Source organism: Salmo trutta, chromosome 18 (genome assembly GCF_901001165.1).
Source record: "Salmo trutta chromosome 18, fSalTru1.1, whole genome shotgun sequence".
Taxonomy (NCBI): Eukaryota; Metazoa; Chordata; class Actinopteri; order Salmoniformes; family Salmonidae; genus Salmo; species Salmo trutta.
In genome coordinates this window covers 27,503,919-27,514,790 of record NC_042974.1, presented here as the reverse complement: position 1 = coordinate 27,514,790, position 10,872 = coordinate 27,503,919, and the positions used below count along the sequence as shown (strand labels likewise).

Sequence of the window (10,872 nt, the reverse complement as noted above, 5' to 3'; positions counted from 1 at the left end):
GAAACTGTCTGGAGCTCTTTCCTACAGGAAGTGAGGACTCTAGTTTCAGGTTATTCTTGGGATCTCCATAACTTCCTCTGTTGGATATTATGCCAGGGTGGGGTCAGGTCACATTTCACCTCCGCCAGGCATGATTTGGCAAATTAAGGTGTTTGGGAGTTGAGGAAATGTTGATGGTGGGATAAGAGCGCTGAGATTCACGGAAGCTACACGGGTAAGTCTTGAAAATGATGTAAAAACGACTGCAGGTCACCTATTACAGTAGTGGCATGAAGAGCTGAGTCTGAACCATTGGTGGTCGTCTCCTGGAAAATAGAGTTTCAGAGTTCTGTTTTTATATTTAACACTTCGTAGCAAAGGGACAGTAGCTAGATTTCCATCCAATTGGCGACAGATTTTCATGTGAATATTCTAAAATCTACAAAAACAGTATGCGCACTTTCCCAGCAGAAAAGTTTCCATCAAATTGACTTGTGTATAAAAGGCTGTGCGTTAATATTGCAGTGCACATAAAATCACTTTTGCGGTTAAATTCCCATGTACCGAATAAAAACACAAGTTAAATGTTAAATCGCATTTTCAACTCTACTGATGGTTTTGTCACTTAAAAAAAAAAAGATATATAGTGGTCTTGGCACGTGCGCTCTAGGCAACAGCTCGCAGATACAGTGCGGGTATAACCTACTCATGATGAGATCGTTGTGGACAAAAAGAGCGAGATTTTTCTTTGTCAAACCTTAGCCAAGCATCGATCATCATGTCACCAGAATAAAACCATCGCTATTTATTGGAAAGGAGCATCAAGCTTACTACCGTGCACTTTCACCACCCTGTGAAGTTCATCTTCACTTGTTTCATCTGTAACCTAAAAAACTGTATGCTTTCCTGAGTTGTAGTGAGAGGACCACACAGCATCCCACCTTGTCTAGCGTTTTAGTTTTGTCGACATTTGGAAAGTTTACCGACAAAATGAGCTGTTTCCATCAGGCCTGTTGTGACATTTTTTTTAATCCTACATGTACTTTACTCCCATAAAAGGGTTGGATGGAAACCTGGTTTGTGTCAAAGGTAAATGGACAATACATTTGTGGTTTCCAATTGCTTGATTGAATTGAGCTGTCACGCTGTGGTCATGTAATTTAGGGATAAAGACAGGTACGTGTTCTTAGATCTTCTGTAACTGTTACCTGTTGTCTGTATCATATCTACACTGAAGTGGAAGCATTTGGGCAGTTATACCAGCACTGTGTACAGGAAATAGTTCACAACTTTATTGCACACAATCCAGTATAAAAAAATAAGACTCATTGCAAAAAAGAACACGTACACATTCCACAAATAAATTGCAGACAATAAATTACATTTACAACTTCAAAATACAGTTGCGCAAATCCATATTCTTATTAGCTATTACAGATTTAGGATCTTAATTTAGGAAATGGAAGGGAACTTGATTACCCTGTTTTTGGGGAATTTTGCTGCAACGCAGGACATGTAAAACGTGTGTATTTTAAGTTTAAATAGGCGTCTGAAGTTTAATTTCCATTTAGTAATTTCAGACTTCATTTTCCCTTACAAAAATGTCCATTAATTATAATCCACATAATAATTCACATTTCTTGATGCTGCAGGATTATTTTCCTACTGTAGCAAACTGGCTCAAATTAAGATCCTACATCTGTAACCATCATACAGCAATAGCAGATCTCAATTAGGTTTCAATGTTGACATAATAGACATTACTTTTTACAAAATAATACAATCATAATTTAACAAAGTATATGCTGCAGTTCTTTAGCCAATCATATAAAAAGTACAGTGTTGAAACATGACATGAACTCAGGTAATATTTGTTTCTGTCTGAATTCTGCACGCTGCAGAGCTGTAAGCAGGGAATTTGTTCAGAGGCTGTGATGTCTGAGCCCATTTGGAAATATATGGGCGGATTGCACATCTGCATTCAAGTCTAACATTTTGGCCTAATATTGTGACTACAACAGCATTGACAAATACCGGTACACCAATTTGGTTGACATGGCAAGGGCATTGTCTCGGCTAACATTCCAAAGCTGTCTTGTCAGTACGCCTATCTTACATGCAGTTCATGCCAAGTAACCGCAACAGCAGAATTGGAGAATGGACAAATTACACATTAATTGTCCGTGACAAATGTCACCAAAAAACTTGAGTATACTTTATCGTTATGCACCTCTTACCCCTGTGGTCAAGCAATAATCCATCATATTAGGACCATGCTCTTTTTGTTAGGAGTGTCAAACACGTTCTCCTACCATTTCTCCTTGAACATACCCACTGGTCTCTTCTTGGTCCTGCGTCTTTCTAGGTATCGATTCCTAGATTGGTATGTTGTCTGTATTTTGACTGTCAGTACTGAAGACAATCAGTCATGGAGGCAGGGCTGGGATTTAGAGCATGGCTTTCCCTCTGCTGAAAGCAGTCTGTTCTCTGCTCCTGTCCTGTGTTCAGGGCTGTGGAGATGGTATATCTAGCCTAAATCACCTCAGTGTTCAGTTTCTTCTTCTCCAGTTCGGGGGCCGTGGGCGTGTGCAGGAAGCTGATCTTACACTCTTGCTCCACTGTGACTAGGTGGCTCTGCGGGGTCGGCTGGCAGTCTCTTTGTCTCAGTGGGTGCAGGCGAGGGGTGGGACCGCACTGGCAGCTGGCACAGCGGTCCTGCCAATGCCCCCTCAGCACCAGGCTAGCTGTGAGCGCCACCACACCCAGTGTCATGCCCCCCAGCACCAGCAAGGTGATGAGCTGCACCTCCGACAGGCCAGACGACCCCCACTGGGTCACCACCTCCTTCACAGAGATCTTCAGCAGCCTGTCTCCACTATTACTGTTACTGCTGCCCTGAGAATGGTTCCCCCCTGTTGTGATCTGGTCTGGCCTGGCCTGAGTCACCCTGCCCCAGCCCTCTCCTCCCCCAGCCCAGCCATGGGAGCTCCTGATGGGTGCCTGGCTCTCTGGGCTCCGTAGGGGAACTTCGCAGGTCCTGCCAGTGAACCCAGCTTTGCAGAGGCAGTGGAAGGTGCTGGCGCGGTCCAGGCAGCGCCCTCCGTTGAGGCAGGGCTGACTGGCACAGTCATCCAGGTTGATGGTGCAGAACCGGCCCGTGAAGCCCTCGGGACAGAGGCAGGAGAAGCGGTTGATGCCATCCAGGCAGGTGGCACCGTTGGCACAGGGACGCATCAGGCAGTCGTCCATGTTGGTCTCGCAACGCGGCCCACTGAAGCCTGCCAGGCAGCGGCAGGAGAGTTCTGGTGCATAGCCACTACTGTCCTCACACTGCCCTCTATTCTTACATGGAGACCTGAAAAATAAAAACAGAAGCACTAAAAACCAAGAGGGAATGTTCTGAATAACTGAATAGATTTTCAATGCTGAATTGATTCCTCAACCCAAGCCTTTTCATATGGACCTGGGCCTCCAACTGATTTGTAAGTAAATGTGTGGCGCTTGCTCTGTGAGAATCACTGTTTACCTTCAATCAGGCATTGATTTGGCACGTTAAGACAAATCTACCCCAGAGTCTGCGCTTTGGCCTGCATGGTTTCCCTGGTAACCGCTTAGCCAGTGATTTGGGGACTCCATGGAGGCTGTAGTGTAGATAACTTGCTACAATGTGTTTGTTAGTACTAGAGGCCACTCACTTGGCCGACAATGAGCCCATTAACTCACATGATTGCTCTCCAGTGGATACAAATTGAACAGGCTGCTACACGGCCAGTGCCAGTCTGCATGTGTTTGACTGCCATCAGGGGGCCGGCTGGGATGCCACAGTCAAAACACACACACACACACACTAACACACACACTGAAACACACTCATCGAACAGGCTCTGAGAGAAATACTGATTATCGAAATTCACACACAGTGCAGCTAGTTTCCCGTATGATAGTCTGAAATGTCCACTCATTCCTATAAACGTGTATGTTGAGCCACTGGTTGGGATTGAACTTGTAGTTCACAGTGATTTGTTTTGATTAAGACAGAAGCAGTAGGCCAGAGAGAGAATTGTTCCATAGAACTCACCTGCCGATCTTATGACAGGGTCCTGTCTTGTGCTCACAGTTCCTCCCGTAAAATCCATTGGGGCAGAGGCAGGAGTATTCCCCTGAAATGTTTGTGTAACAAGTGGCACCGTTCTGGCAAGGTGCCTCATTTGTACACACATGGATATCTGAAGCAGAGGAGAGAAGTGGTGAATAAGTACTGCGCTACCACTCACTTAACAAATAAGATTAGGATTGTCGGATACATACAAATGTTTTCTGTCACCTTTGTCGCAGAAGCGTCCCGTCCATCCCGGCTCGCATGTGCATTGCCAGGGTTGGTGACATGATCCATGGACACAGCCTGGCATTCTCACACAGACGCCGCACTGCTGCCCCTCCCAACCCGGGTCACAGCTGGAATACAGCACAGCTAATTAGATCAGGTCTCAACTCTGTAGCCGACACAGCCTCATGATAAGGGAGATATTCTCTTATATACAGTGGCATTATCAAATAATGCGGAGCCGCTCCACGATGGACACAGGAGGGCGCCCATACTTAACAAAATAACTTCTGCAATGGCCTGCTCTGTACGGTACTTTATCAGTTATTTTGTAGAAACACTCATATTTTGAGTGTGACCTTCTCTAGAGAGTGATAAGGACATAGGCATGACACCAGAAAATTGTGGGCCTGAACGATGGCTTTATAGGTTTGTCATATATGCTCGAAAAAGAAAAAGAGAACCGTACTCTCTAGGAACTCGGATGCAATAATTGAATAACAACGTCTCGACAGCCAAGCTGTCTACAGCAGGGTATTGTCATATACTGTATGCTTGACATAGTTAGCATATTCATATCTGAAATACGATGGAGTCATCACTACCAGTGTACCATCTTTTACCCTGTCAACATATTCAAATATCTATTTTTAGAAACATGCTTTAGTAAGATACATATCACTGTTCAGATGTCGTTCAGCATCGTGTTTTACCTCACCTGCACACCGCATTCTCGTCACACCGACTGTTGGTCACATTACACGTGCAATTTAGAGCTGGAAGAGAAAGCAAACACTTGCTTCAGAGACAGATCCAAGATTTACCAGTAATTCCCCGACATTCAGACTTAATAGTTGTCATTAATTAGATATGCCTATTCATTGAACAGATGAATGCTTCTTATCTGTAATATTTCAACTTTTTGTAAGCATATACCCCACAGCTTTATTCCTCCAGCAGTAGCTGGAAACAACAAAATGTTATGCACTATAAAGCTTAATTGAGATCATGACAGTGCTGTATTTCAACAGTATTTGTAATATAGGCAGGTCAACAGAATGTTTTAATTCAGGGAGTTTATTCCTCACAATTCTACCACAATTGCTGAGAAGTATACTGGTGGTTCAGTAATTGTCAAGTCAGAATAAGCGTGTCTGTATGACAGCCGGTTGTGTATTTGAGGGATTTCAGGGCTCGATGGGATGTTAATGGCACTATGACCTCTAACCCTAGGCGGACGGTTGTCCACGTGTGTGGTGTTTCCTTACAATATCATGGATTTGTCTGCCGTTGAAATCCTTAGCCGGGCCGCCTAAGCATTTTTTAAAACATTTTTTTGTGTGTATGTACAGTACCAGTCAAAAGTTTGGACACACCTACTCATTCAAGGGTTTTTCTTTATTTTTACTATTTTCTACATTGTAGAATAATAGTGAAGACATCAACACTATGAAATAACGCATATGGAATCAGGTAGTAACCAAAAAAGTGTTAAACAAATCAAAATATATTTTATATGTGAGATTCTTCAAAGTAGCCACCCTTTGCCTTGATGACAGCTTTGCACACTCTTGGCATTCTCTCAACCAGCTTCACCTGGAATTCTTTTCCAACACTCTTGAAGGAGTTCCCACATGTGCTGAGCCCTTTTTGGTTGCTTTTCCTTCACTCTGCGGTCCAACTCATCCCAAACCATCTCAATTGGGTTGAGGTTGGGTTATTGTGGAGGCCAGGTCATCTGATGCAGCACTCCATCACTCTCCTTCTTGGTCAAATAGCCCTTACACAGCCTGGAGGTGTGTTGGGTCATTGTCCTGTTGAATAAACATGATAGTCCCACTAAGTGCAAACCAGATGGGATGGTGTATTGCTGCAGAATGCTCTGATAACCATGCTGGTTAAGTGTGCCTTGAATTCTAAATAAATCACTGACAGTGTCACCAGAAAAGCACCATCACACCTCCTCCTCCATGCTTCACGGTGGGAACCACACATGCAGAGATCATCCGTTCACCTATTCTGGTTGGAACCAAAACTGGACTCCAGACCAAAGGACTCTTGTTTCTTGTCCCAAACAAGTCTCTTCTTATTGGTGTCCTTTAGTAGTGCTTTCTTTGCAGCAATTCGACCATGAAGGCCTGATTCACACAGTCTCCTCTGAACAGTTGATGTTGAGATGTCTGTTACTTAAACTCAGTGAAACATTTATTTGGCTTGCAATTTCTGAGGCTGGTAACTCTAATGAACTTATCCTCTGCAGCAGAGGTAACTCTGGGTCTTCCTTTCCTGTGGCGGTCCTCATGAGAGCCATTTTCATCATAGTGCTTGATGGTTTTCGTGACTGCACTTGAAGAAACTTTCAAAGTTCTTGAAATGTTCCGGATTGACTGACCTTCATGTCTTAAAGTAATGATGGACTGTCGTTTCTCTTTGCTTATTTGAGCTGTTTTTGCCATAATATGGACTTGGTCCTTTACCACCGGCCGTGATTGGTATGTATATGTGTGTGTGTGTGTGTGTGTGTGTGTGTGTGTGTGTGTGTGTGTGTGTGTGTGTGTGTGTGTGTGTATATATATATATCACTTAGAAATGTCCTTGTTTATGAAAGAAAAGCACTTTTTTGTCTATTAAAATAAAATAAAATAGATCAGAAATACAGTGTAGACATTGTTCATGTTGTAAATGACTATTGTAGCTGGAAATTGTACCCGCAAAACACCAGTCTCAACCTCAACAGTGAAGAGGCGACTCCAGGATGCTGGCCTTCTAGGCAGAGTTGCAAATAAAAGTCCATATCTCAGATTCGCCAATAAAAATAAAAGATTAAGATGGGCAAAAGAACACAGACACTGGACAGAGGAACTCTGTCTAGAGGGCCAACATCCCGGAGTCACCTCTTCACTGTTGATGTTGAGACTGGTGTTTTGTGGATACTATTTAATGAAGCTGCCAGTTGAGAACTTGTGGGGTGTCTGTTTCTCAAACTAGACACTCTAATGTACTTGTCCTCTTGCTCAGTTGTGCACCGGGGTCTCCCACTCCTCTTTCTATTCTGGTTAGAGCCAGTTTGTGCTGTTCTGTGAATGGAGTAGTACACAGCATTGTACGAGATCTTCAGTTTGTTGGCAATTTCTCACATGGAATAGCCTTAATTTCTCAGAACTGAATAGACTGACGAGTTTCAGAAGAAAGTTCTTTGTTTCTAGCCATTTTGAGCCTGTAATCGAACCCACAAATGCTGATGCTCCAGATACTCAACTAGTCTAAAGAAGGCCAGTTTTATTGCTTCTTTAATCAGCACAAACAGTTTGTGTGATGTGAAATGGCTAGTTAGTTAGCGGTGGTGCGCGCTAATAGCGTTTCAATCAGTGACGTCACTCGCTCTGAGACTTGAAGTAAGGTTTCCCCTTGCGTTGCAAGGGCCGCGCCGTTTGTGGCGCAATGGGTAACGATGCTTTGGTGGGTGTCAGTTGTTGATGTGTGCAAGGGTCCCTGATTCGAGCCCGGGTTGGGGCGAAGAGAGGGACGGAACCTACACTGTTACACTAACATAATTCCAAAAGGGTTTTCTAATGATCAATTAGCCTTTTAAAATGCTAAACTTGGATTAGCTAGCACAACGTGCCATTGGAACACAGGAGGGATGGTTGCTGATAATGGGCCTCTGTATGCCTATGTAGATATTCCATTAAAAAATCTGCTGTTTCCAGCTACAATAGTCATTTGCAACATTAACAATGTCTACACTGTATTTCTTATTTTAATGGACAAAAAAATTGTTTTTCTTTCAAAAGCAAGGACATGTCTAAGTGACCCCAAACTTCTGAACGGTAGTGTGTGTGCGTGTGTATGTATGTATGTATGTATGTATGTATGTATGTATGTATGTATGTATGTATGTATGTATGTATGTATGTATGTATGTATGTATGTATGTATGTATGTGTGTATGTGTGTGTGTATGTATATATACTGCTCAAAAAAATAAAGGGAACACTTAAACAACACATCCTAGATCTGAATGAAAGAAATAATCTTATTAAATACTTTTTTATTTACATAGTTGAATGTGCTGACAACAAAATCACACAAAAATAATCAATGGAAATCCAATTTATCAACCCATGGAGGTCTGGATTTGGAGTCACACTCAAAATTAAAGTGGAAAACCACACTACAGGCTGATCCAACTTTGATGTAATGTCCTTAAAACAAGTCAAAATGAGGCTCAGTAGTGTGTGTGGCCTCCACGTGCCTGTATGACCTCCCTACAACGCCTGGGCATGCTCCTGATGAGGTGGCGGATGGTCTCCTGAGATCTCCTCCCAGACCTGGACTAAAGCATCCGCCAACTCCTGGACAGTCTGTGGTGCAACGTGGCGTTGGTGGATGGAGCGAGACAGGATGTCCCAGATGTGCTCAATTGGATTCAGGTCTTGGGAACGGGCGGGCCAGTCCATAGCATCAATGCCTTCCTCTTGCAGGAACTGCTGACACACTCCAGCCACATGAGGTCTAGCATTGTCTTGCATTAGGAGGAACCCAGGGCCAACCGCACCAGCATATGGCCTCACTAGGGGTCTGAGGATCTCATCTCGGTACCTAATGGCAGTCAGGCTACCTCTGGCGAGCACATGGAGGGCTGTGCGGCCCCCCAAAGAAATGCCACCACACACCATGACTGACCCACCGCCAAACCGGTCATACTGGAGGATGTTGCAGGCAGCAGAACGTTCTCCATGGCGTCTCTAGACTCTGTCACGTCTGTCACGTGCTCAGGGTGAACCTGCTTTCATCTGTGAAGAGCACAGGGCGCCAGTGGCAAATTTGCCAATCTTGGTGTTCTCTGGCAAATGCCAAACGTCCTGCACGGTGTTGGGCTGTAAGCACAACCCCCACCTGTGGATGTCGGGCCTTCATACCACCCTCATGGAGTCTGTTTCTGACCGTTTGAGCAGACACATGCACATTTGTGGCCTGCTGGAGGTCATTTTGCAGGGCTCTGGCAGTGCTCCTCCTGCTCCTCCTTGCACAAAGGTGGAGGTAGCGGTCCTGCTGCTGGGTTGTTGCCCTCCTACGGCCTCCTCCACGTCTCCTGATGTACTGGCCTGTCTCCTGGTAGCGCCTCCATGCCCTGGACACTACGCTGACAGACACAGCAAACCTTCTTGCCACAGCTCGCATTGATGTGCCATCCTGGATGAGCTGCACTACCTGAGCCACTTGTGTGGGTTGTAGACTCCGTCTCATGCTACCACTAGAGTGAAAGCACCGCCAGCATTCAAAAGTGACCAAAACATCAGCCAGGAAGCATAGGAACTGAGAAGTGGTCTGTGGTCCCCACCTGCAGAACCACTCCTTTATTGGGGGTGTCTTGATAATTGCCTATAATTTCCACCTGTTGTCTATTCCATTTGCACAACAGCATGTGAAATTTATTGTCAATCAGTGTTGCTTCCTAAGTGGACAGTTTGATTTCACAGAAGTGTGATTGACTTGGAGTTACATTGTGTTGTTTAAGTGTTCCCTTTATTTTTTTGAGCAGTGTATATACATACATACATACATACATACATACATACATACATACATACATACATACATACATACATACATACATACATACATACATACATACATACATATACACACACACACATATACATACATATACACACACACACTGGTGTACAAAACATTAGGAATACCAGCTATTTTTCCGTGACATGGACTGACCAGGTGAATCCAGGTGAAAGCTATGATCCCTTATTGATGTCACTTCTTAAATCCAATCAGTGTAGATGAAGTGGAGGAGACAGGTTAATGAAGGATTTTTTAAACTTGGGACAAATGAGACATGGATTGTGTATGTGTGCCATTCAGAGGGTGAATGGGCAAGACAAAAGATTTGCCTTTGAATGATGTATGGTAGTAGGTGCCAGGTGCACCAGTTTGAGTGTGTCAAGAACTGCAACGCTGCTGGGTTTTTCACAATGAACAGTTTCTGGTCCACCACCAAAAGGACATCCAGCCAACTTGACACAACTGTCGGAAGTATTGGAGTCAACATGGGCCAGCATCCCTGTGGAACGCTTTCGACACTTTCTAGAGTCCATGCCCCAACGAATTGAGGCTGTTCTGAGGGCAAAAGGGTGCAACAAAATATTGTGTATATTTAAGCAATAAGACACATGTGGGTTTGTTATATGGCCTATATACCACGGCTAAGGGCTATTCATATGCACGACACAACGCGGAGTGCCTGGATACAGCCCTTAGCTGTGGTATATTGGCCGTATTGCATACCACCCCGACAGATCCACAGATGATGCAATCTCTATTGCACTCCACACTGCCCTTTCCCACCTGGACAAAAGGAACACCTATGTGAGAATGCTATTCATTGACTACAGCTCAGCGTTCAACACCATAGTGCCCTCAAAGCTCATCAATAAGCGAAGGACCCTGGGACTATAACACATCCCTCTGCAACTGGATCCTGGATTTCCTGACGGGCCGTCCCCAGGTGGTAAGGGTAGGTAACAACACATCTGCCACGCTGATCCTCA

The 10,872-nt window shown here is 44.3% G+C and overlaps 1 protein-coding gene across 3 annotated transcripts in view; it reads right to left on the bottom strand.

The window, feature by feature from the left end:
• Positions 1-1,249: 1,249 nt before the first annotated feature.
• The window catches only part of LOC115153100 (protein delta homolog 2), a 30,935-nt gene continuing 21,312 nt past the window's right edge, over positions 1,250-10,872 (bottom strand). For all 3 annotated transcript variants that reach the window (XM_029698165.1, XM_029698163.1, XM_029698164.1), the window contains 4 exons: positions 5,022-5,079; positions 4,304-4,434; positions 4,058-4,205; positions 1,250-3,334 (listed from right to left, as the gene is read on the bottom strand). In XM_029698165.1, the coding sequence (XP_029554025.1) occupies positions 2,512-3,334; positions 4,058-4,205; positions 4,304-4,434; positions 5,022-5,079 (1,160 nt within the window). In that variant the 3' untranslated portion in view covers positions 1,250-2,511. The remainder of the gene's footprint in view (positions 3,335-4,057; positions 4,206-4,303; positions 4,435-5,021; positions 5,080-10,872) is intronic.